The sequence below is a fragment of the Hyla sarda genome, chromosome 8, assembly GCF_029499605.1.
Source record: "Hyla sarda isolate aHylSar1 chromosome 8, aHylSar1.hap1, whole genome shotgun sequence".
Lineage (NCBI taxonomy): Eukaryota > Metazoa > Chordata > Amphibia > Anura > Hylidae > Hyla > Hyla sarda.
The window spans coordinates 99,668,918-99,696,470 of record NC_079196.1 but is presented as its reverse complement, the minus strand read 5'-3'; the positions used below and the strand labels follow the sequence as shown (position 1 = coordinate 99,696,470).

General features: G+C 48.7%; 1 protein-coding gene across 5 annotated transcripts in view; it reads left to right on the top strand.

Moving 5' to 3' along the window:
• CDK15 (cyclin dependent kinase 15) overlaps positions 1 to 27,553 on the top strand; it is a 305,671-nt gene that overhangs the window by 121,055 nt on the left and 157,063 nt on the right. For all 5 annotated transcript variants that reach the window (XM_056536951.1, XM_056536949.1, XM_056536950.1 and 2 more), the window contains one exon: positions 20,712 to 20,775. In XM_056536951.1, coding sequence (XP_056392926.1) covers positions 20,712 to 20,775 — 64 coding nt within the window. The remainder of the gene's footprint in view (positions 1 to 20,711; positions 20,776 to 27,553) is intronic.

The window sequence follows — 27,553 nt, the reverse complement described above, 5'->3', positions numbered from 1 at the left end:
ACACCAGGACGGGGGCCATGAGGAGGCACTGAGGCTTGCCTGACGGGACTGGGAGGGGGGGGAGAGGCATTTCTTGTGGCAAGCAGAGTCCCAGTTCTTGATCTCCCCGGTGGTCCAGTCAAGGGTGGGAGAATGAAGCTGGAGCCATGGCAGACCGAGGAGGACCTCAGAGGTGCAGTTGGGAAGGACGAAAAATTCAATCCTTTCGTGGTGGGGTCCAATGCACATTAAGAGGGGTTTTGTGCGGTAACGCACGGTGCAATCCAATCTAACTCCGTTGACCGCGGAAATGTAGAGCGGCTTGACGAGACGGGTCACTGGGATGCAGAACTTATTCACCAAAGACTCCAAAATGAAATTCCCAGAGGCACCAGAGTCCAAGCAGGCCACGGCTGAGAGGGAGGAATTGGCTGAAGGAGAAATCCGCACGGGCACCGTGAGACGTGGAGAAGCAGACTTTGAACCAAGAGACGCCACACCCACGTGAGCTGGGTGCGTGCGTGCGTTTCCTAGACGTGGAGGACGAATAGGGCAATCCACCAAGAAATGCTCGGTACTGGCACAGTACAGACAAAGATTTTCTTCCCTACGGCGATTCCTCTTTTCCTGGGTCAGGCGAGACCGATCCACTTGCATGGCCTCCTCGGCGGGTGGCCCAGGCGTAGATTGCAAAGGATGCTGTGGGAGAGGTGCCCAGAGATCTAAGTCTTTTTCCTGGCGGAGCTCCTGATGTCTCTCAGAAAAACGCATGTCAATGCGGGTGGCCAAATGGATAAGTTCTTGCAGGTTGGCAGGAATCTCTCGTGCGGCCAGCACATCCTTGATGCTACTGGATAGGCCTTTTTAAAGGTCGCGCAGAGAGCCTCGTTATTCCATGATAATTCGGAAGCAAGAGTACGAAATTGGATGGCGTACTCGCCCACTGAAGAATTACCCTGGACCAGGTTCAGCAGGGCAGTCTCGGCAGAAGAAGCTCGGGCTGGTTCCTCGAAGACACTACGGACTTCAGCGAAGAAGGACTGGACTGTGGCTGTGGCAGGATCATTGCGGTCCCAGAGCGGTGTGGCCCAAGACAAGGCCTTTCCTGAAAGAAGGCTCACTACGAACGCCATCTTAGACCGTTCTGTTGGAAACAAGTCCGACAACATCTCCATATGCAGGGAACATTGAGACAGAAATCCACGGCAGAGTCTAGAGTCCCCATCAAATTTGTCCGGCAGGGACAAGCGGAGGCTAGGAGCGGCCACTCGCTGCGGAGGAGGTGCAGGAGCTGGCGGAGGAGATGGTTGCTGCTGTAGCAGAGGCAGAAGTTGCTGTAACGTGGCGGTCAACTGCGACAGCTGCTGTCCTTGTTGGGCAATTTGCTGCGATTGCTGAGCGACCACCGTGGTAAGGTCAGCGAGACTTGGCAGCGGCACCTCAGCGGGATCCATGGCCGGATCTACTGTCACGATTCGGCTTACAGGTTGTGGATCCACTGTGTCAGCGAGGGATTGGCGTGGACCGTGCTAGTGGACCGGTTCTAAGAGGCTACTGGTGTTCACCAGAGCCCGCCGCAAAGCGGGATGGTCTTGCTGCGGCAGTAGCAACCAGGTCGTATCCACTAGCAACGGCTCAACCTCGCTGACTGCTGAGAAGGCGTGGGACAGAAGGACTAGGCAGAGGCAAGGTCAGACGTAGCAGAAGGTCGGGGCAGGCGGCAAGGTTCGTAGTCAAGATGGATAGCAGGAGTTCAGGTAACACAGGCTTGAAACACTACAATGTGAGCGGGCTCAGCTATATCAATTAGAGAAGGGGTGCTGCTATACGTATCAACGTAATACAATATCCAAAAAGAAAAAGAAACACGCAAAACAGCGCACACCCATAGATATCAAAAGAGTACTTTTATTAATACATGAATCAAAGAGACAGACAAGATTGTTTTAAAAACATTTAAAACAGGCCTAAAAGCAGCCAAAGCACAAAAACGGGGTGAGCTCCCTCAACAAAGGGATCCCCACCCAGGGCACATGCCTAATACAGTACATCAATATCGTCCCTATGTCATACAAATAAACTACCGCATAACACTAAATTCATCACAACAGCCCATATACAACCTGTATTCTCATGTAGCAAGTAGTGGTGAAGTGACACAGGACGGTTAATGGAGGTGTTACCAGGCAAGTGCCCCCCTAAAGACCCCACGCGTTCCGTTGCCCGTCGGCAACACCCCTGAGGAAGTTGCCGACGGGCAACGGAACGCGTGGGGTCTTTAGGGGGGCACTTGCCTGGTAACACCTCCATTAACCGTCCTGTGTCACTTCACCACTACTTGCTACATGAGAATACAGGTTGTATATGGGCTGTTGTGATGAATTTAGTGTTATGCGGTAGTTTATTTGTATGACATAGGGACGATATTGATGTACTGTATTAGGCATGTGCCCTGGGTGGGGATCCCTTTGTTGAGGGAGCTCACCCCGTTTTTGTGCTTTGGCTGCTTTTAGGCCTGTTTTAAATGTTTTTAAAACAATCTTGTCTGTCTCTTTGATTCATGTATTAATAAAAGTACTCTTTTGATATCTATGGGTGTGCGCTGTTTTGCGTGTTTCTTTTTCTTTTTGGATATTGTAACACAGGCTTGGACAACACTAAAACGCTTTCACTGGCACAATGGCAACAAGATCCGGCAAGGGAGTGCAGGGGCAGTGAGCAGATATAGCCAGGGAGCAGGTGGAAGCCAATGAAGCTAATTGGGCCAGGCACCAATCATTGGTGCACTGGCCCTTTAAGTCTAAGAGAGCTGGCGCGCGCGCGCCCTAGAGAGCGGAGCCGCGCGCACCAGCACATGACAGCAGGGGACCGGGACGGGTAAGTGACTTGGGATGCGATTCGCGAGCGGGCGCGTCCCGCTGTGCGAATCGCATCCCCGACGGCCATGTCAGTGCAGCGCTCCCGGTCAGCGGGACCGACCAGGGCGCTGCAGGGAGAGAGACGCCGTGAGCGCTACGGGGAGGAGCAGGGACCCGGAGCGCTCGGCGTAACAATGATGTGTTACCAGCACTGACCTGGCCAATGTCAGCTCCTTCTTCCATAGTGTATACAGAACTAAAGAACCCATTCAGTAGCTCCGCCTTCTCTTGATTGCCTGTGACAACCTCCCCATTATCATTATTAAGGGGTCCTACATGCTCTGTCCTAGGTTTTTTTGCATTTATATATCTAAAAAAATATTTAGGATTAGTTTTGCTTTCTTTGGCCACCTGTCTCTCATTTAGAATTTTTGCTGTTTTTATTACATTTTTACAGGTTTTATTAAGCTCCTTGTACTGTTTAAATGTTATAGCTGACCCATCAGATTTGTATTTTTTGAAGGCTATTTTTTTGTTGTTTATTGCTCTTTTAACATCATGTGTCAGCCATGTAGGATCAACAGGGCTGTTGAGTCTTTGAGTGATATATAGGAAGATAATCCCACAGTTAAAAACTTGAGGCTAAAAAATTATATATAAAACTTATTTTTTGGGGACGTATTCTTTATTTATACCTCTAGCTTGAAATTAATAAATGAAGCAGTTCATCGTATTTAGTTAATTTAGTATGCTCCTTGGGTGTCATGCACAGTACTTTATTTTGCTAATAAGAAACCATATTATTGGAAATCTTAGAAACTGCAAAAGGTGCTTCTATGTCTTCTGCTTTGAAATTCTTGGAATGGTAGTATGAACCTGTGGAGCGGAAGAGGAGATTCCTGCTGTTTGTAGCATCAATTTAAATGATTGATTTATTTATTGCTTCACCTTTACTTGGCCCCATAACACAGCCAACTTATGGTCCTTCATCATAGGGTGTACACTTTGAGTTATATTTTCTTGGACTAAGAAAAGGATAATTTATCTTCATCAAGCAAGACCTTGCCAATAAGTCAAATGTTTTCATTTTCTAGGTTTCATATTTTTTACTTAGCCTACAAACATTGAAGGTATACTGCGAATTGTATTGACTGTCAAATTAGTCAGGTTTGTATCTAGCAGTAATAAAACATAAGACCTATTCTCAGGCTTTGGGATACTCTTTTCTCTAAGTGCTTCCATTTTCTTTTAGTTTTGGTACAGGAATTACATGTATATGACTGGCACATAAGTAACAAACCACTTTAGTGGAGTTTTGCAGCTATTCGATATGAGTAATTTGCAATAAAAAGTTTTTTCTCTTCACCTTGATGGCAACTGGATGGATGGATACTAGACATTAATATTCGACAAACATGATTTGAACTTTAAAAAGTTCCTGTCATCAAACCATATTTTCTAAATTAACTCAGATTATATTCACTAACTAATCTTAACACCCCTTCTGCCCCCAAAAAAATTTTTGAGCATTAAAAAGCTGTGTATCATACCTTTCCCCGGCAGGAGAAAGTGGGCGTTCCCCAGCAGAGGCGATGTCACTGAAGCCTGTCAGAGCTGTGACTCGCCATGCCCAACATGCACTTCCTGAGTTTGGACTACTGCAAGTCCGGGTGGAGACCAAATGAACTGTTTAGGAACAGAACAGAGCCACATAGTGGCTGTTTTTCAATCACATTAAAATCCTATAAAGGTTGAGAATTTTAACAGCAAGTAAGTAGCAAAGTGTCTTAAAATAACACAATGAACAATATATTAAAAGTTTAGTTTGGTGACAGGTACCTTTAAACAATTTATATATATATATATATATATATATATATATATATATATATATATATATATATCTCCAAAGGATAAATTGGCCAGCACTATTGATCCAAACTATTGTAAAAACCTGGCTTGGAGGTGCAAGCTGCTGGGCTAAATATACAGCAACAGGAGAATACAGCAGCACACTGCTAGCACAAAGATATAGATGAAACATGAGTATATAGATAAAACATGAGTATATAGATAGAACATGAAAAGCTATACAGCTGTAATGCAATAAATGAAGATATGAAACTATGAAAATATGAGGTACTTAGCTTGCAAATTTGGCGCCAAATAGCGTTGGCTGTTGCTGTATATATATATATATATATATATGTACTATAATAGAGAAAGTTCGATACTCCGGCGCTTGAAACACCACCTCTTAATCCGTGTGTGAGTCCCGTTGCAGGAGTAAGTGGGGTGCTAAATCCTAGAGTGCACAAAACGCAAACTCAATAAATATGCATGAAGAGAACGATAGCACTCACCACTTAAAGTAACTTCAAACGTGATGCTTTATTGCATGAAGATCAGTTGTAGCAGCATACAATAGAGGGCATAAGTGCAGGAGGTGCGGATGTCGTAGCGCTCGTGGCAGTGACGACAGCTGTTTCGTGGGATACTCCCACTTCCTCAGGTCATCAGGTCATATATATATATATATATATATATATATATATATATAGCAACAGAAGAGTGCAGCAGCACACTGCCAGCACAAGGATATAGGTGAAACACGAACATGCAGATAAAACATGGAGAGCTATACAGCTATGGTGTAATAGATGCAAATGTGAAACTTTGAGATAGTGAGGCACTTAGCTCGCAAATTTGTCTCCGCCGGCGGTCAAATAGCTTGGACCGTCCCACCGCGATAAGGTGGCCTCATTGGGATGGACCCTACACTGTGAATATGCCTCTGTGTGAACAGTTCAGTAAGCATGGCAGGATCTGGAACATCCAAGACACCTTATATACACACCTGATAAAGGTGGGTGGGGTGCAAGGCCAACATGGAGGTACCCACTCCCCCGTATGTGTAATACAGACAAAGAATAAGTCAGACAGCACTTTAGTTTATACCAAACTATTATATGGACCTGGCCTGCAGGTACACGCTACTAGGCTAAATAAATAAATATATATATATATATATATATATATATATATATATATATATATATAGATGCAAATAAAAAAAATTTGCATTATCTTGTTATACCTTTTTTATTGGACTAACATAATTTTGTAGAGACAAGCTTTCGTGATTCCTCCCTCAAGATTTGCTTTGGACTTGATAAAGGGAGGAATCCCGAAAGCTTGTCTCTACAAAATTCTGTTAGTCCAATAAAAAAGGTATAACAAGATACTGCAACATTTTTTGATTTGCATCTGCATCACTGCATGTGACCCCCATCCACCTCGCGGAGGTGGCCTCACTCTGAATGGGACACTAACACACTCACTATACCCATGTCTGATTGTGTGAATGCAGCAACCACTATCCGTTTAAATTCCTCCTGGAGAAAGGGAAGGGTGCATGGCTCAGAAGATATATGTAGAGGCTATATGCCCAGCAGAGGTGAGTGGATAGTTGAGCGTTAGGCTCAAAATTTGTGCTAGGGTCCCATCCTAAATGAGGCCACCTCCCTGTGGTGGATGGGGGACACGTTTTGATCAAAAAGTGCGCTAAGAGCCTCAATTTTTTGACCAATATGTGCTGCTTCAATCCTCTTTTTTTGTATACTCTCTCTCTCTCTCTCTCTCTCTCTCTCTCTGTATATATATATATATATATATATATATATATATATATATACCCCTCAACATTGAAAATGCAAAAAATGCAATGCTAAGAAGGAAAAGTCATGGAATAATGGCAGTCACAGTCTTTAAGTCTGGCTTTTGTATCAGTGAAGCCCCTCCCACATTTTGGATTTTCTATTATTCCTGTTCACGGCGCTTGCACAAGAACTTTTAGGTCATTCACCCTCTTTCCACATCACTGCACATGCTCCCACTCTCCACACATAACATAACATAAATGAATAACATAAAAGTTCTCATGCAAGTGCTGTGAACAATAATGATAGAGCACCTTATACACATGCACCCCACGCTGAACATTACTGGGGAGTCATGTAAGGATAGCGGATTGGGCAGCGATCATGTGTTGGAGTTGGAGTGAGGTGTTATGTATTGGATATAATTAAACCAATAGATACATCTGGATCACACTGCCAGCTATTGAAAATCCTGACTTGCTCTCAGCCACTGCCTGTGTTAGGTGATCTTTCCTTACACTATTGTTTGTAATGTATCTTCTGTTGACCTAATCTGTCAAACCTGACCCCTGCCTGTGACATGACTATCCCTTTGCCTGATGTTCTGTATTTTTGCTGCCCTCTGACTTTTGGCTTGACCCTGGTTAACCCTTTGTTTGCTGTATTGGTACATTTTTTGCCCAACTGTTGCTGTCTAGGACTGTCTGACTATTCTTGACGCCCCTGCACTTTGTCTATAATAGGGACACTAGTTGCCCAGTTAGGAGCCACTGTTTAGGGCAGATCGTCAGAATAGGTAGGAACAGTGGTTTGGGCTGTCAGCAGGGCTGCACTGTTCCCTACCATAGACGTGACAATTATATTTGTCAATTAGATTACATGAATCAATCTAATAGTATGCAAGATGAATATTATATTACCAAGCCATATTGCTGTTGGACTGCAGATAGCGGTATTATACTGTTAGGCAGGTGCCTTTACTTGCAAACAGTGTAACTCATGTACTTATATTGTTATTCAGCAGTTACCAGAGCTAGTATTTATACTCTGTATCAGATTGTAGTTTGGTAATATAGTGGGTTTTAATTGAAAAATCACGTTTTTTATAATTTACACCCTAATAAGTTATGTTTTATATAGTTAGGGATTAATATAGGGCACTTTGGTGAATTTGTATATTAACCTGTTCCTTGGCGGGGATAATTTTTTGTGAGTGGCTTTTAATCTAAACAGGTACAATTTTCTGTGGTAATTATTTTTTTCTTATTTGTGGTTGCAGCTGCTACTATAAGGAGATTTCTAGGAACTAACTGCATACTATTATAAACTGAAGTCAGTAAGGCCCTGCTCACATATTTAGCTTTGGTGCCGGAAAAAGCTCCCAACATAGGCATTAAATGAAGGCTGTGACTAATGCCTAACAATCTATTTACAGAGGACCTGTGGCCAACCCCCCCAAAAATTAAGATAATGGTCCTGATATATCAATCAGCCTGAATCCTGTATCGTCTGGTTTTTCCCACAGTAAACTAATCACAACTAAACTTTCATATCTTAATGAGCTCTGGTAAAGGGAAAGTTGAGCTGTGATTGGTTGCTATGGGAAAAAAAAACGACAATTAGGGTTTCAGGCCAATATTGTCATAAATAGTATGGAGTCCTGATCATACACCTTTTCACAGTTTCTTAATACGCCCTTCTGTTCCTGAGATATGAGGGTTTATACCGTATTTTTCGCCCTATAGGACACACCGGCGTATAAGACGCAAACAATTTATAGGTGCAAAATCTAAAAAAATAAAGATTTTGAACCCAGTAGTGGTCTTCAACCTGCGGACCTCCAGATGTTGCAAAACTACAATTCCCAGCATGCCCGGACAGCCGTTGGCTGTCCGGGCATGCTGGGAGTTGTAGTTTTGCAACATCTGGAGGTCCGCAGATTGAAGACCACTGCATAGGAGGTAATACTCACGTGTCCCCGCCGCTCCGGACCCGTCACCGCTGCCCTGGATGTCGCTCCATCGCTGTCGCCGTGTCCCCGTCGCTCCGGAACGTCTCTGCTGCCGGCCGGGTATCCTTGCTCTCCGCCGCCGCCATCACATCGTTACGCACGCCGACGCATGTACGCGACGACGTGATGACGAGGAAGGAGAGCGCCGGCCATACAGGGGATCCCTGAACGGAGAAGACACCGAGGAGGCAGGTAAGGTCCCTCCCGGTGTCCTGTAAGCACTGACCCGGCTATTCAGTCCAGCTGTTCGGGACCGCCGCGATTTCACCGCGGCGGTCCCGAACAGCCCGACTGAAAAGCCGGGTTAGTGTCACTTTCCCTTCAGATGCGGCGGTCAGCTTTGATCGCCGCGTCTGAAGGGTTAATACAGGGCATCAACTCGATCGGTGATGTCCTGTATTAGCCGCGGGTCCCGGCCGTTGATGGCCGCAGGGACCGCCGCGATAGGGATGTATTCGCCGTATAAGACGCACCGACTTTTCCCCCCCAGTTTTGGGGAAGAAAAACTGCGTCTTATACGGCGAAAAATACGTTCATTTGTCTGACAATTCAGGGAATCAGTCAGATGGGTGTGAACTTACTTTTTAAAAGGTGATTGTTTGGGTTTATATAGTTAGGCATACAGTATTAGGCATATACTCCACTCAATGTAAACAGTTACAATTCCACCTATCACCTGATATTCACTCATATTATTAAAATTAAAGGAGTTCTGTAGTGAAAAATAACTTATCCCCTATCCAAAAGAGGAGCTTGCTGGGTGGTCCCAGCGAACTTACAGTACATTCGATTCGTCACAAACTTCTCGGCTCGGCAGTTGATGACTTATCCTGCATAAATTAGTTTAGCTTTCAGGTGCTCCGGTGGCCTGGAAAAGGTGGCTACAGTCCTAAGAGACTCTTTCCTAGGACTGTATCCACCTTTTCCAGCCCACCGGAGCACCTGAAGGCTGAACTAATTTACGCAGGATAAGTCATCAACTGCAGAGCCGAGAAGTTCGTGACGAATCAAATTTACTGTAAGTTCACTCATCTCTAGTCCCAGCACTCAGACCCCTGGAATCTATAATCCTTTGGCTAGGGGATAAGTTATTTTTCGCCGCACTACTTCTTTATGTTCATGCTCCCTGAATTGTCCCTGAATTGTCAGACAATAAACCCTCATATCTCAGGAACGGAAGGACCAGAAAGTTGAACAGATTTGTAAATTACCTCTATAAAAAAATCTTGATCCTTCCAGTACTTATCATCTGCTGTATGCTCCAGAGGAAGTTGATTAATTCTTTTCTGTCTGACCACAGTGCTCTCTGCTGACACTTCTGGAGTACCCCTTTAACATGCTTCACCTTACTAAAAGCAACTGAAAAGCCTATGGTGTATATGTTTAATGGATGCCTGTGACAAATGCCATACAGTGGCATTTATAATTTATAGAATAGTGTCTTAAAAAAATATCAGCCCCTGGATGTTACCAGCCCCTGGATATTAGGACATTTAGAAAATTACATCAATATAAGTTATATACCACATAAATAAATAGGTTTTACAGAACTGTAGATCTTTTTGTGTAATCGCGTGAGGAAGGATTTTTTGGATGTTAATAGAAGCTTTAGAAGCGCTTTTATGTATTTCTTTTAATTTAGAATTAGAGAACCTTCAATCTCTATTAAAGAAAAGAGATGAGACAACTAAGGCAACATAAAGTGAAGCTCATAAAACTCTTATTCTTAGATGTCATTTTTATCATGCATTATGCATTGTACTTTTGCTTTCTTAAGATGTTTTAGATGACTCACCAGGTTTTTCATAGTATATGAGACTGTTTCAGAAATAGCATAGCCAAGTTTGGCATTTCAAACAACAGAGTGAGATATTATTATCACTATTGGTATGGTAACCTAGGAATTACACTCACTGGACACTTTATATGGTACATCTGTTCAATTTCTTGTTGACACAAACAGCTAATCAGCCAATCACATGGCAGCAACTTAAAATACACATAACACATCAAACTTTGAAGTAGATACAGTAGCTACAGCAGTAGATGACCGCACCAGGTGCCTCTCATGTTGGCTAAGAACAGGAAACCAAGGCTACAGTTCACATAGGCTCACCAAAATTGGACAATGGAAGACTGAAAGAATGTTGCTTGGTCTGATAAGTCTCTATTTCAGTTGCGATATTCAGATGGCAGGGTCAGAATTTGTTGTAAACAACATGAAAGCATGGATCCATCCTGCCCTGTATAAGTGGCCCACTTGGCACACTTTGGGCCCCTTAGTACCACATCGTTTAAAGGCGGAAGCCTACCTGAGTATTGTTACTGAAAATGCCCATCCATTTATAACCACAATGTACCCATCTTCTGATGACTACTCCCAGCAGGATAATGCATCATGTCATAAAGCTTACATCATCTCCTCAGTCACCAGATCTCAATCCAATACAGCAACGTTGGGATGTGGTAAAACAGGAGATTAACATCATAGATGTGCAGCCGACAAATCTACAGGAACTGTGTGATGTCATCATGTCCATATCTCTGAAGAATGTTTTCATCACCTTGTAGAAAGTATATCACGAAGAATGAAAGCACTTCTGATGGCAGAAGGGGGTCCAACCCGGGTGCTAGCATAGTGTATCCAATAAAGTGACCAGTGAGTGTATAGTACTATCATATACTGCAATGTGTAGAGTCTCTTTCTCAGAATGGTTTCTCACATGGTTTTACTTATTAGGGTGCAATCCAGCAGCTGAATATGGTGGGAGAATTTCAAAACCTCCTTGTTACGCCGAGCGCTCCGGGTCCCTGCTCCTCCCCGGAGCGCTCACAGTGTTTCTCTCCCTGCAGCGCCCCGGTCAGACCCGCTGACCGGGAGCGCTGCACTGACATTGCCGGCGGGGATGCGATTCACATAGCGGGACGCGCCCGCTCGCGAATCGCATCCCAAGTCACTTACCCGTCCTAGTCCCCAGCTGTCATGTGCTGGCGCGCGCGGCTCCGCTCTCTAGGGCGCGCGCGTGCCAGTTCTCTGAGACTTAAAGGGCCAGTGTACCAATGATTGGTGCCTGGCCCAATTAGCCTGATTAGCTTCCACCTGCTCCCTGGCTATATCACCTCACTTCCCCTGCACTCCCTTGCCGGATCTTGTTGCCTTGTGCCAGTGAAAGCGTTTAGTGTTGTCCAAAGCCTGTGTTACCAGATCTCCTGCTTTCCATATTGACTACGAACCTTGCCGCCTGCCCCAACCTTCTGCTACGTCTGACCTTGCTTCTGCCTAGTCCTTCTGTCCCACGCCTTCTCAGCAGTCAGCGAGGTTGAGCCGTTGCTAGTGGATACGACCTGGTTGCTACTGCCGCAGCAAGACCATCCCGCTTTGCGGCGGGCTCTGGTGAACACCAGTAGCCTCTTAGAACCGGTCCACCAGCACGGTCCACGCCAATCCCTCGCTGACACAGTGGATCCACCTCCAGCCAGCCGAATCGTGACAGTAGATCCGGCCATGGATCCCGCTGAGGTGCCGCTGCCAAGTCTCGCTGACCTGTGGTTGCTCAGCAATCGCAGCAAATTGCCCAACAAGGACAGCAGCTGTCGCAGTTGACCGCCACGTTACAGCAACTTCTGCCACTGCTACAGCAGCAACCATCTCCTCCGCCAGCTCCTGCACCTCCTCCGCAGCGAGTGGCCGCTCCTATCCTCCGCTTGTCCCTGCCGGACAAATTTGATGGGGACTCTAGACTCTGCCGTGGATTTTTGTCTCAATGTTCCCTGCATATGGAGATGTTGTCGGACCTATTTCCTACTGAACGGTCTAAGGTGGCGTTCGTAGTGAGCCTTCTTTCTGGAAAGGCCTTGTCTTGGGCCACACCGCTCTGGGACCGCAATGATCCTGACACAGCCACAGTCCAGTCCTTCTTCGCTGAAGTCCGTAGTGTCTTCGAGGAACCAGCCCGAGCTTCTTCTGCCGAGACTGCCCTGCTGAACCTGGTCCAGGGTAATTCTTCAGTAGGCGAGTACGCCATCCAATTTCGTACTCTCGCTTCGGAATTATCTTGGAATAACGAGGCTCTCTGCGCGACCTTTAAAAAAGGCCTATCCAGTAACGTCAAGGATGTGCTGGCCGCACGAGAGATTCCTGCCAACCTGCAAGAACTTATCCATTTGGCCACCCGCATTGACATGCGTTTTTCTGAGAGACACCAGGAGCTCCGCCAGGAAAAAGACCTAGATCTCTGGGCACCTCTCCCACAGTATCCTTTGCAATCTACGCCTGGGCCTCCCGCCGAGGAGGCCATGCAAGTGGATCGGTCTCGCCTGACCCAGGAAGAGAGGAATCGCCGTAGGGAAGAAAATCTTTGTCTGTACTGTGCCAGTACCGAACATTTCTTGGTGGATTGCCCTATTCGTCCTCCACGTCTAGGAAACGCACGCACGCACCCAGCTCACGTGGGTGTGGCATCTCTTGGTTCGAAGTCTGCTTCTCCACGTCTCACGGTGCCCGTGCGGATTTCTCCTTCTGCCAACTCCTCCCTCTCAGCCGTGGCCTGCTTGGACTCTGGTGCCTCTGGGAATTTTATTCTGGATTCTTTGGTGAATAAGTTCTGCATCCCGGTGACCCGTCTCGTCAAGCCGCTCTACATTTCCGCGGTCAACGGAGTTAGATTGGATTGCAGCGTGCGTTACCGCACAAAACCCCTCTTAATGTGCATAGGACCCCATCACGAAATGATTGAGTTTTTCGTCCTTCCCAACTGCACCTCTGAGGTCCTCCTCAGTCTGCCATGGCTCCAGCTTCATTCTCCCACCCTAGACTGGACCACCGGGGAGATCAAGAACTGGGACTCTGCTTGCCACAAGAAATGCCTCTCCCCCCCTCCCAGTCCCGTCAGGCAAGCCTCAGTGCCTCCTCCTACACCTGGTTCCCCCAAGGATTATCAGGACTGTGCCTTGCCTCCTCTTGGCCCCCTGCCCCGTGCCAAGCTTCACCCTCTGCCCTCCCTCCCCTTTCCCACTCCTGCTGTACTGCCTGCCTTTGAGGAAACCCTACAATCACTCCCGGTGTCCTCATCCCATGTGAAGCAGTTGCCGGACAAAGAAAGGGGGAGACCTAAGGGGGGGTACTGTTACGCCGAGCTCCTCCCCGGAGCGCTCACAGCGTCTCTCTCCCTGCAGCGCCCCGGTCAGACCCGCTGACCGGGAGCGCTGCACTGACATTGCCGGCGGGGATGCGATTCGCATAGCGGGACGCGCCCGCTCGAGAATCGCATCCCAAGTCACTTACCCGTCCCGGTCCCCGGCTGTCATGTGCTGGCGCGCGCGGCTCCGCTCTCTAGGGTGCGCGCGCGCCAGTTCTCTGAGACTTAAAGGGCCAGTGCACCAATGATTGGTCCCTGGCCCAATTAGCCTGATTAGCTTCCATCTGCTCCCTGGCTATATCACCTCACTTCCCCTGCACTCCCTTGCCGGATCTTGTTGCCTTGTGCCAGTGAAAGCGTTTAGTGTTGTCCAAAGCCTGTGTTACCAGATCTCCTGCTTTCCATATTGACTACGAACCTTGCCGCCTGCCCCGACCTTCTGCCACGTCTGACCTTGCCTCTGCCTAGTCCTTCTGTCCCACGCCTTCTCAGCAGTCAGCGAGGTTGAGCCGTTGCTAGTGGATACGACCTGGTTGCTACTGCCGCAGCAAGACCATCCCGCTTTGCGGCGGGCTCTGGTGAACACCAGTAGCCTCTTAGAACCGGTCCACCAGCACGGTCCACGCCAATCCCTCGCTAACACAGTGGATCCACCTCCAGCCAGCCGAATCGTGACACTCCTCCTACCATATGAATGCTGAATCCTCACCACACCCTATTGATTTCAATGAGATATCTGGAGTCAGGTAGTGACTTTGGTTGGCTAATTTTCTGACCATATCTGGACCGAAAACCGTGGTCTGCTCTGCTTTTCCGTTCAGTTAATATTCTGATACTTGGCAACTTCCCCCAGGGTATATGTAAGAACCTGAAGGGTTAAACATCCCTGAGAGTGTTTGATTATCTGGTTGCTTTGGTGCCTCCTAGCTCTTGGCTGGTCAGCTGATCTTGTTAGTTCACCTGTGTGGCTCCTATATAAGCTAGCAGTCTGCTCTCACACCCTGCCTGCGAAAGAGCTCATACTCCTAGCTTTCGTTTGTACTGTATCTTGTATTTCTGTCATATTTGACCCATTGGCTCCGCTCTCTGACTTCTCTCCTGTTTCTGCGATTTGGCTTTTCTGTTATCTCTTGGTACTGACTCGGCTTGTGGACTGTGACGTATTGTGTCTGTATTGTCACGCTTCGGCTGGCTGGAGGTGGATCCTCTGTGCCAGAGAGGGATTGGCGTGGACCGTGTTGGTGGACCGGTTCTAAGTTGCTACTGGTATTCACCAGAGCCCGCCTCAAAGCGGGATGGTCTTGCAGCGGCGGTAGCAACCAGGTCGTATCCACCAGCAACGGCTCAACCTCTGTGACTGCTGAAGATAGGCGCGGTACAAGGGAGTAGACAAGAGCAAGGTCGGACGTAGCAGAAGGTCAGGGCAGGCAGCAAGGATCGTAGTCAGGGGCAACGGCGGGAGGTCTGGAACACAGGCTAGGAACACACAAGGAAACGCTTTCACTGGCACAATGGGAACAAGATCCGGCGAGGGAGTGCAGGGGAAGTGAGGTATAAGTAGGGAGTGCACAGGTGAACACACTAATTAAGCCTGCTGCGCCAATCAGTGGCGCAGTGGCCCTTTAAATTGCAGAGACCCGGCGCGCGCGCGCCCTAAGGAGCGGGGCCGCGCGCGCCGGGACAAGACCGACGGGGAACGGGTCAGGTACGGGAGCCGGGATGCGCATCGCGAGCGGGCGCCTCCCGCATCGCGAATCGCATCCCAGCTGAGAGAGATATTGCAGCGCACCCGGTCAGCAGGTCTGACCGGGGCGCTGCAAATGCGAGGATGTTGCGAGCGCTCCGGGGAGGAGCGGGGACCCGGAGCGCTCGGCGTAACAGTACCCCCCCCTTGGGTCTCCCCCTCTTCTTGGAGCCTGAGAACCTGAGGATAAGACTTTTGTCTAGGATGTTGTCCTCAGGTTCCCAGGATCTCTCTTCTGGGCCACAGCCTTCCCAATCCACCCAAAAATTTTCTTTTCCTCTGACCATCTTTGAGGCCAGAATCTCCTTCACGGAGAAGACGTCAGAAGAACCGGAAACAGGAGTGGGAGAAACAAGTTTGGGAGAGAAGCGGTTAATGATGAGTTGTTTAAGGAGAGAGACATGGAAGGCATTGGGAATACGAAGAGAAGGAGGAAGAAGGAGTTTGTAAGAGACAGGGTTAATCTGGCACAAGACTTTGAAAGGACCAAGATAGCGTGGTCCCAGTTTGTAACTGGGGACACGAAAGCGGACATATTTAGCGGAGAGCCATACCTTGTCTACGGGAGCAAAAATGGGGGGAGTTCTTCTTTTCTTATCGGCAAATCTTTTCATCCGGGATGAAGCCTGTAAAAGAGAATTTTGGGTCTCTTTCCATATGGTGGAAAGATCACGAGTCACTTCATCCACAGCGGGCAAACCAGAGGGCAAGGGAGTAGGGAGGGGGGGGGGGAAGAGGGTGACGGCCGTACACCACGAAAAATGGGGACTTAGCAGAAGATTCGGAGATTCTGAAGTTGGATGAGAATTCGGCCCATGGTAGAAGATCTGCCCAGTCATCCTGGCGGGAGGAAACAAAATGCCGTAAATAGTCACCCAGGACCTGATTAATTCTTTCTACTTGCCCATTGGATTGGGGATGATAAGAAGAAGAGAAGTTTAATTTAATCTTGAGCTGTTTACAGAGGTCCCTCCAGAATTTAGACACGAATTGGACGCCTCTATCCGAGACGATATGCGTGGGCAAACCGTGAAGGCGAAAAATATGTACAAAAAATTGCTTTGCCAACTGAGGCGCTGAAGGAAGACCAGGAAGAGGAATAAAATGTGCCATCTTGGAAAATCGATCAACGACCACCCAAACAACTGTGTTGCCACGGGATAAGGGCAAGTCTGTAATAAAGTCCATACCAATCTGTGACCAAGGCTGTTCGGGGACAGGCAGAGGATGAAGGAGGCCAGCAGGCTTCTGGCGAGGAGTCTTATCCCGGGCACAGACAGTACAGGCCCGCACAAAATCAATAACATCCGTCTCCAGAGTCGGCCACCAATAAAATCGAGAGATGAGTTGCAAGGATTTTTTGATGCCCGCATGGCCTGCGAGGTGGGAGGAGTGTCCCCATTTGAGAATCCCGAGATGCTGGCGTGGAGAAACGAAGGTCTTCCCTGGAGGAGTTTGCCTGATGGAGGCTGGAGAAGTGGAGATCAGACAGTCAGGAGGAATGATGTGTTGCGGAGAGAGCTCTACTTCAGAGGCATCCGAAGAACAAGAGAGGGCATCGGCCCTAATGTTCTTGTCGGCAGGGCGAAAATGAATTTCAAAGTTAAAACGGGCAAAGAACAACGACCACCTGGCCTGGCGAGGGTTCAGTCGTTGGGCAGACTGGAGATAGGAGAGATTCTTGTGATCGGTGTATATGATAACTGGAAATTTTGATCCCTCCAGCAGATGCCTCCATTCCTCAAGCGCCAATTTAATGGCCAGTAGTTCTCGATCCCCGATGGAGTAGTTTCTCTCCGCCGGAGAGAAGGTCCTAGAAAAAAAAACCACAAGTAACAGCATGCCCGGAAGAATTTTTTTGTAGAAGGACCGCTCCAGCTCCCACTGAGGAGGCATCTACCTCCAATAGGAAGGGTTTAGATGGGTCAGGTCTGGAGAGCACGGGAGCAGAAGAAAAGGCAGACTTGAGATGTTTAAATGCGTCTTCCACTTGGGGAGACCAGGACTTGGGATTGGCATTTTTCTTGGTTAAAGCCACGATAGGAGCCACAATAGTGGAAAAGTGTAGAATAAATTGTCTGTAATAATTGGCGAACCCCAAAAAACTTTGGATAGCACGGAGTCCGGAGGGGCGTGGCCAATCTAATACAGCAGATAGCTTATCTGGGTCCATTTGTAGTCCCTGGCCAGAGACCAAGTATCCTAGGAAAGGAAGAGATTGACATTCAAAGAGACATTTCTCCATTTTGGCATAAAGTTGATTGTCTCGAAGTCTCTGAAGAACCATGCGGACATGCTGGCGGTGTTCTTCTAAGTTGGCAGAAAAAATCAGAATATCGTCCAGATAAACCACAACACAGGAATATAAGAGATCACGAAAAATTTCATTAACAAAGTCTTGGAAGACGGCAGGGGCGTTGCACAGGCCAAAGGGCATGACCAGATACTCAAAGTGTCCATCTCTGGTGTTAAATGCAGTCTTCCATTCGTCCCCCTCCCTGATGCGGATGAGATTATAAGCACCTCTTAAGTCCAGTTTGGTAAAGATGTGGGCACCTTGTAGGCGATCAAAGAGTTCCGAGATAAGAGGTAAGGGGTAGCGGTTTTTTACCGTGATTTTATTAAGTCCGCGGTAATCAATGCAAGGATGTAGGGAGCCATCTTTTTTGGACACAACAAAAAAATCCAGCTCCTTCAGGAGAGGAGGATTTGCGGATAAACCCCTTTTTTAAATTTTCCTGGATGTACTCTGACATGGCAAGAGTCTCTGGAGCAGGCAGAGGATAGATTCTGCCCCGGGGTGGAGTAGTACCCGGGAGGAGGTCAATAGGACAGTCATAAGGCCTGTGAGGAGGTAAAGTCTCAGCTTGCTTTTTGCAAAAAACGTCAGCATAGTCCATATAAGCCTTAGGAAGACCGGATACAGGGGGAAACACAGGGTCACGGCAGGGAGTACTGGGAACCGGTTTAAGACAGTCCTTGAGACAAGAAGTACCCCAGTTCTTGATTTCTCCTGTGGACCAATCAAGGGTTGGGGAATGGCGTTGAAGCCACGGTAATCCAAGAAGAATTTCAGAAGTGCAGTTGGAGAGGACCAAAAATTCAATTTTTTCGTGATGAGGTCCGATGCACATTAGGAGAGGTTCCATGCGGTAACGCACGGTACAGTCCAATCTTTCATTGTTAACAGAATTGATGTAGAGGGGTCTGGCGAGACTGGTCACCGGGATGTTGAACCTGTTGATGAGAGAGGCCAAAATAAAATTTCCTGCAGATCCGGAATCCAAGAAGGCCATAGCAGAGAAGGAGAAGGTAGAGGAAGATATCCGCACAGGCACAGTAAGGCGTGGAGAAGCAGAGTTGACATCAAGAACTGTCTCACCTTTGTGCGTCAGCGTACGTCTTTCCAGGCGGGGAGGACGGATAGGACAATCCTTCAAGAAGTGTTCGGTACCGGCACAGTACAGGCACAGATTCTCCCTGCGGCGTCGTGTCCTCTCTTGAGGTGTCAAGCGAGACCGGTCAACTTGCATAGCCTCCACGGCGGGAGGCACAGGAACGGATTGCAGAGGACCAGAGGAGAGAGGAGCCGGGGAGAGAAAACGCCTTGTGCGAACAAAGTCCATATCCTGGCGGAGCTCCTGACGCCTTTCGGAAAAACGCATGTCAATGCGGGTGGCCAGATGAATAAGTTCATGCAGGTTAGCAGGAATTTCTCGTGCGCCCAGCACATCTTTAATGTTGCTGGATAGGCCTTTTTTAAAGGTCGCGCAGAGGGCCTCATTATTCCAGGATAATTCGGAGGCAAGAGTACGGAATTGGATGGCGTACTCGCCAACAGAAGAATTACCCTGGACCAGGTTCAGCAGGGCAGTCTCAGCAGAAGAGGCTCGGGCAGGTTTCTCAAAGACACTACGAATCTCCGTGAAGAAGGAGTGTACAGAGGCAGTGACAGGGTCATTGCGGTCCCAGAGCGGTGTGGCCCATGACAGAGCTTTCCAAGACAGAAGGCTGACTACGAAAGCCACCTTAGACCTTTCAGTAGGAAACTGGTCCGACATCATCTCCAAGTGCAGGGAACACTGCGAAAGAAAGCCACGGCAAAACTTAGAGTCCCCATCAAATTTATCCGGCAAGGATAATCGTAGGCCGGAAGCGGCCACTCGCTGTGGAGGAGGTGCAGGAGCTGGCGGAGGAGATTGTTGCTGGAGTTGTGGTAATAGCTGCTGTAGCATCACGGTCAGTTGAGACAGCTGGTGGCCTTGTTGCGCTATCTGTTGCGACTGCTGGGCGACCACCGTGGTGAGGTCGGCGACAACTGGCAGTGGGACTTCAGCGGGATCCATGGCCGGATCTACTGTCACGCTTCGGCTGGCTGGAGGTGGATCCTCTGTGCCAGAGAGGGATTGGCGTGGACCGTGTTGGTGGACCGGTTCTAAGTTGCTACTGGTATTCACCAGAGCCCGCCGCAAAGCGGGATGGTCTTGCAGCGGCGGTAGCAACCAGGTCGTATCCACCAGCAACGGCTCAACCTCTCTGACTGCTGAAGATAGGCGCGGTACAAGGGAGTAGACAAGAGCAAGGTCGGACGTAGCAAAAGGTCAGGGCAGGCAGCAAGGATCGTAGTCAGGGGCAACGGCAGGAGGTCTGGAACACAGGCTAGGAACACACAAGGAAACGCTTTCACTGGCACAATGGCAACAAGATCCGGCGAGGGAGTGCAGGGGAAGTGAGGTATAAGTAGGGAGTGCACAGGTGAACACACTAATTAAGCCTGCTGCGCCAATCAGTGGCGCAGTGGCCCTTTAAATTGCAGAGACCCGGCGCACGCGCGCCCTAAGGAGCGGGGCCGCGCGCGCCGGGACAAGACCGACGGGGAACGGGTCAGGTACGGGAGCCGGGATGCGCATCGCGAGCGGGCGCCTCCCGCATCGCGAATCGCATCCCGGCTGAGAGAGATATTGCAGCGCACCCGGTCAGCAGGTCTGACCGGGGCGCTGCAAATGCGAGGATGTTGCGAGCGCTCCAGGGAGGAGCGGGGACCCGGAGCGCTCTGCGTAACATGTATCTTTAGTTATTATATCTGTTAGTTTGTGTTATTCCATACAGTGTCCCGAGACAATGAGCTGTCAACAAGGGAAGGTAACAAAAGCCCATATCTTTGAATGGATGCAAGAAAGATTATTATAACTGCTTGCAAAAAATGTGTATTTTAACATGCACTATAAGGTTATATATAGAAATACCCCTTTGATTCCAGGTGTAGGGAATTGTACCAGATATTTTTCTTACAATGTTTTAATGACAAGCTATTTCTTACAGGTTATAGGAACACCGACAGAGGAAACGTGGCCTGGAGTATCACAACTTCCAAACTACAAAACAGGTAAGCAGATCTCTGATGTGGAACTGTGATTTAAAGGGAAACTTCCATCTTGTTAAAACATGGCTTTGCAGCCCCCTCCGGACTGTGTGCGGCTTTCCGAGATGGCTAGAAAGCCGAATACAGCTGAGCTGGCTGTCTTAACTCAAATTCTGTAACTTCCATTGATTTTAATTGGAGTTGTGTAAAACAGCGTAGCAGCGAAAGATTCGCTGTTTACATACAGTAACTCATTTATGTCAATGAGAGATATGCATATTACTGTATGTAAGACAGCTGGCTCTGCTGTTTTTTAAGCTTCCCAACCACCGCTAGAAAGCCATGTTTCAGTGAGATTGGGGAGATAGGAATATCCCTTTAAAGGGGTACTCCGGCACTAAGACATCTTATCCCCTATCCAAAGGATAGGGTATAAGATGCCTGATCGCGGGGGGTCCCGCCGCTGGGGACCCCCATGATCTTTCACGCAGCACCCCGTTACTATCAGCCCCTGGAGCATGTTTGCTCCGGATCTGATGACTGATTATCACGCCCCCTCCCATAGGCTTGCATTGAGGGGGCGGAGCATGATGTGACACGGGGCAGAGCCGTGACGTCACAATACTCCGGCCCCATGATCGGCAGTCATCAGACCCGAAGTTAGCATGCTCCGGGGGCTGATGGTAATGGGGCTCTGCTTGAAAGATTACGTGGGTACCCAGCAGCAGGACCCCCAAGATCAGGCATCTTATCCCATATCCTTTGGATAGGGGATAAGATGTCTTAGCGAAGGAGTAGCCCTTTAAGCAAGCCATACATTTTTAATTAGGTTTGACTGACTCCATAGAGGGGAGAGAAACAGTACCAGACACCTTTAGTGATGGCTTATCTAAAGAATTGGACATTTTTAAATACAGCTTACCTGATTTAGCTCTCCCCTGACATCTGGCATCCGGGAAGAGTTGGGAGGTCTCCATACACATAAGATGGTTGGTTGACCCCAATGCAAAATATGTTTACAGCTATTTTTAGTATGCTCTTACAACCCTGAAAGTGTAGAAGTATTGGAGAGAAAAAGCTGCTTTGGCGCTCCCAAGGAAGTAACGCAAGTCGTGGGTATTGATGCAAAATAATTTATTCTTACAGCATAAGAAATCAAAGAAAATAATACATATATTATTATTTTTTTTATATTTTATATTTATAATTATATTTATATATATTATATTATATTTATTATTATCTTTGATTTATTATGCTGTTTGCATCACTACCCACGACTTGGGTCACTTCCTTGGGAGCGCCAACGCAGCTTTTTCTCTCCAATACTTCTACATTACTCTACGGACTCTCCTCTGGGCTCCGTCCTCACGCTGCTGGCCTGCATACCAAGCTACCATCACCGGCAAGGAACACGCTACCCCCACCTGGGTACCCACCTATACCGGATAAAGACCTACACCGCACCCGGCGCTACCTCCGCTTTTTTTCCTCCATTTTATAACCCTGAAAGTTAACACAGAACACAGAATAATTGTAACAGTTACATTACAAGGCCCTGATAATGTATTCAGTGATATCTAATCACATGGATAATACACAGTCACAGTGCAACTATAATACTACAGTTATGTCACAATACAGGAATAATGAATACAGTGATGTCATAATCTATGTGGGAAGCCTATCAGGCTGAATTTGTGGGAGGGGCTTTGGCTATTTAACATCCATCGGCCCCTCCCTCTGGGCGTATGCTGGGTTGGCGAAATTGCGGGGGTTCTTTCGTTGCGTACGCTGGGTCAGGTGTGTGGTGGTGCAGGTAAGTGCCGGGTGACCGGCAGGTTCCTTTACTGGGGCCCTGGTCTGTTGCTATTGCTCCCCTCGTTTGGCGGGCAGGCTCCGGCACCCAGCGTGTTATGTTAGGCGGCGGTCCGTCGGTGCAGCGCATGCCCGGGCTGGCCGCAGCGCATACGGTCTCTGGGTCCAGCAGCAGCTGGCGGCATGGCAAGCGCGGGGAGACGCGACCCACGTGGGTCTCCCTGTGCCGGCGTCTCACGTGCAACACGGGGCTCTGAACGGGCGGAGTCACAGCATGCCAGTGAGCCGACGGTATAGCTCCACGGATGGCCAGCAGGTGGCGCGAAAAAAAAAAAAAAAAAAAAAGGTGTGTGTGTGAGGAAATGTTAGGCTTACAGAGAGTATTGGTACCATACAGTAATAGGGGCTGGCTCATGGTGCACCGGTGTCAGGCCACGGTTCCTGACACATGCACTATCACAGACAAGGGGCAGCTTGTAAAGTTTATAATACGATAATTCATATCACTGGGGCTCGGTTTAGGGGGGGGGGGAGGTCATGCATATCGGGGTAACGGGTCAGAAGCGTGGGGTTGGGGGTAGTTTCAGGCATAGGGGGGGGGGGGGTAAGGGGGGGTCAGCAGGTATGGGGTCAGAGGTAGTAGGTGGCGCGTAAACCATATGGTTAGTACATTGTTAGTTTCTCTTGCAGTTTAGGTGGGCTATATCCAGTTAGGTGGTCGTTACGTTCCTGGTCATTGCAAATTTGGCTACGGTCAGTACCAACCGTACGGCGGTTGTTCATGTTATTTATTCACGTTTCACGGTGGTCATCACTTTCGCTAGCAGACGCTAGTTCACGTCATTTCAGTCAAATGCTTGATACTCCTGTTACATTAGTTAAGGTTACGCACTACTGCTGTTACACATAGGCCCTGAATTACTGTATATCTGACTCGACATGTCAGATAGGGTTCAAGGCGTCATTGCTACTGTCACGCATACAGTGCATTTCGTTTACACAGGTAGTGGTCACTGCGATCTTGACTCTTCTTCAAGGGTGACCACTCGCCTGCGGTGGTTGCTGACACGTCTTCAGAGCCATCGCTAGTTAGTTAGAAACGGTGCACACTGTAATCTTGACTCGCAGTCAGGATGTGTTCACGGTTCAATTATTCATGACTATACGCGTCATGCACACATTCTCGGTCAGACACACGGTCAGGCCTCGTTTCATACTATTCAGGTGGTACTCTGGGGTCGCACTGGCACTACGGTCAGCACTCTTGGGTTCGGCCACATTTCACGGGCAGTCTGCAGCTGTAAGATAACATTAAGTATGTATTCGGTTGTTTGCAGGGTTACAGTCGATTTGCTGTTCGTTCAGACGTCTTACTGTTGTGTTACAGTGGTGGTAAGGTCAGTCAGTACTCAGCGAGGGGGGTACACGTTTCTCATATCTGTCGACTCACGATTACCGTTTTGTTTCCCCGGCACCCGTTACGGCCCGGACAGGTCATGTCTCACGTGTCAGACATAGAGGACCCGATGTCCATCCCTGATACACCAGCTAGAAGCTCCGTGCGAGGGACGCCCTCCTCTGCAGCTTACAGGGCTTGGACGATCCCTAAATTGATGGAGGAGTTGCGCAAGAGAGCAATTCCATTTCCAGCAACCGCCCGAAAAGCAGAGTTGTACAAACTCCTCATGGCGGATCAGGGGGCTGGCGACAGTCAGGAGGGGACCTCGAGCCAGTCCACCCTCTCTGAACTGCATGCAATGATGACTTCCATGTTGGGCAGGCTGGATTCTCTGGAGAGAAGGGGCATTCAGGGGCCTCCAGCTCCAGCAGTATTGCAGGCGCCAACGCCTACACAGATGTCTGCCCCTGTTCCGGTAGGCAACCCAGGTAGGCGCTCTGGGCCACCAAGGGTGTCACCAGTCCATTTGTCCCAGCGGCCCTGAGGAAAGACATACTGGAAGGGAAGGACATCAATTTGGCGGCCCTGTTGCTATCTGCCTTTGACGTTGAGGACACTAGAACGGTAGCATGCGCTGACTTATCTGTTGTCCTTAAGAGTAAGGACACCAGGCTGAAACGGAAGCTAAATATCCACGAGTTTGTCATTGCCTTCAGCAAATACAGGGAGGTGATATGCTCAGCCAGGCCGGAGCGCAGAGAGGAGCTCGACCTGTATTTGCTGAGGGTTACGGAATACGCTTACAAATACGGTGGTACCCATTTCTACGATTATCATAGAAGTTTCTCAGCCATGGCAGCGGCGGCCTTCAGCCAAGATGGGTATCTCACAGACTGGAGCATCGAAGATTCACAGATGTTCTGCAGCCACTTCGCAAATCTCAAATTCCCCGCATGTGCCGCCTGTCAATCAATCACGCATACTACGGCGTGGTGTGTAGGGCTGGCTCAACAGGGCGAGCAGGGCACTATCAGACCGTCCACTTCCACGGACAGTTTCAGCAGGTCCGCACCTGCCGTGGATAAGTTGGGCCGTCCAGTACACTACCTCGGAGGCTCACAAATTTGTAACAACTATAACATGTCTTCGTGCAACTTCAGCAATTGCAGGTTATTACACGTCTGCTTCTACTGCTTCAGGGCACATCCGGGCTCTGCTTGTAGGCAGAAAGGGCCAGCATGACTAGGCGGGGTACGTACCCCAGTCCTGGCCGCTCTGCTCGCGGATCACCCGGACCCAGATTGGGTCCAATGGTTGATTAATAGTTTTGTTAGAGGCTTCCACGCCGGCATGGTCACACTGCCGCAGGCCACATTTGAATGCGACAATCTGTTATCTGCCGTAAACGATCCCGCTGTGGTCACTGAATTAATAAATGCTGAGCTAATGAAAGGTTATATGATTGGCCCCTTGTTAGTTTCTCCATTCAGGTCTTGGAGGGTCAGTCCGGTAGGGGTGGTAACAGGCAAGTTCAATGGGAAAAGAGACTGATATTTGACTTGTCGGCTCCTCATGGGTCACGTATTCCCAGTATCAACTCTCTCATTCCATCCGAGGAGTTTAGCATGCATTATTCTTCCATAGACCAGGCTATTCAGGTCATCTTGGCGCTCGGCCCAGGGACTTGGATGGCGAAGGCGGATATCACTGACGCCTTCAAGTTGCTGCCATTGCACAGGGACCAGTGGCAATGGTTTGGGCTCAAATGGCAAGGGGCATATTACTTTGCTTCCAAGTTGACGTTCGGATGCAAGAGCAGCCCGTGGCTGTTTGACCAACTGGCCCAGGCATTGCACTGGCTGCTGGTTAATGTCTCTGGATGCAGCCAGGTCATCCATTACTTGGATGACTTTCTTCTGCTCAGTCGCCCGAGGGAAGAGCCGGACCAGTTGGTCAGATTGCTAAAACTGTTCACTGATATTGGGGTGCCAGTGTCTCCCAAGAAAACGGTCGGTCCAACTAAGTGTCTCACATTTCTGGGAGTAATCCTAGATTCAGTCGCAATGCAAGTCAGCTTGCCCACTGACAAACTCAACCGTATCAGAGACACTATTCATAAGTACACGGTCTCACAGGTCACGACCAAGGGCGAGTTGCAGAGCTTGCTGGGAATGCTGGCATTTGCTATGCGAGCAATCCCGCAGGGTAGAGCGTTTGTATCCAGAATATTGTCTTTGCTGCATGGTGTCCCTCATCAACACAGTAGGGTTTGGTTAGATCATGAAGCCCTGGCTGACCTGAACATGTGGGATAGGTTCATGGCACAATGGAATGGGACGGCCATGTTTGTCCCGCCAGCCTCCGAGTTGTCCCCCAAGATCTGCACTGACGCGTCATCTTCCATCGGTTATGGTGCAGTGTGGGGCAGCAGGTGGATGGCGGGCCAATGGTCCAAACAGGTAATGGCTCTGGCAGGCTTCAGCAGCACCTCGGCACTTTTTGAGGTTTTCCCCATTGTAGCAGCTGCAGTGACATGGGGCGACAAATGGTCAGGGCAGACGGTGGAGTTTCAGTGTGACAATCAGGCGACAGTTGCCATAGTCAACAAGGGCAGTTCCGGGCATGCTACTGTTATGTCATTCATGCGCAGACTAGTCTGGGTGTCCTTACAACACAATTTCAATTTTGTAGCCAGACACATACCGGGGGTAGACAACACGGCTGCAGATGCTCTGTCCAGAGCTAATTTCAATCTCTTTTCACAGGTGGCTCCGCAAGCAGACGCAGTAGGAACACAACCCCCTTGCCTGGCACAATTAATCTTGGACTGAATCATTACACACAGGTGGCCCGGGAGTTAATGTCGGACGCCTTAGCCCCCAATACCAGGAAGGCCTATCATGCAGCACACGACACCTTCAAGGCATATCTGTCGCAGCATAGTATCCCCTTTTCTTACGACACCACTATCATTCTATCTTTCATCGGTTTCTGCCACTCTTCTCTGCACCTGTCTCATAGCACTATCAAATCTTACCTTTCGGGCATTCAGCATTTCATTTCTTTATCTCACCCAGACAGGCCATCTATCTTATCATCTCAGGCGGTCAAGGCTGCGCTCAGAGGGGTGGTGGCTCGTAGCGCCACAGCGCCAACTCTCAGGAAACCGATCAGCGGCGAGCTGTTCCGAGCCATGTCTGACGCATTAGCCAATAACCCGTTTGGCTTCGAGCGCAGTCTGATAATCAAATCTGCCATTTATCTAGCCTTCTATGGCTTCCTCCGGCCGGGTGAATTTTCATGTGTCAGGCGGGGAGCGACACATCCACAGAAGGCTCATTTAAGGTGGCAGGGTTCTTGGTTCGAAGTTTCACTGTCTGTCACAAAAACTTGTAGGTGGGGGGCGGTGGTTAAGTATTTTCCTTCAGGTAATAACTGGTGCCCGGTGGCAGTGTTGGCACAACTGGTTGAGTTCCTCCATGATAAGCCTCCGGAGTCGCCACTGTTGCCTTTCGGTGGAGGTGCTCTTACCACTTCTCTTTTCACATCGCATGTCCGCACGCTGCTTGGTAATTTAGGACACAA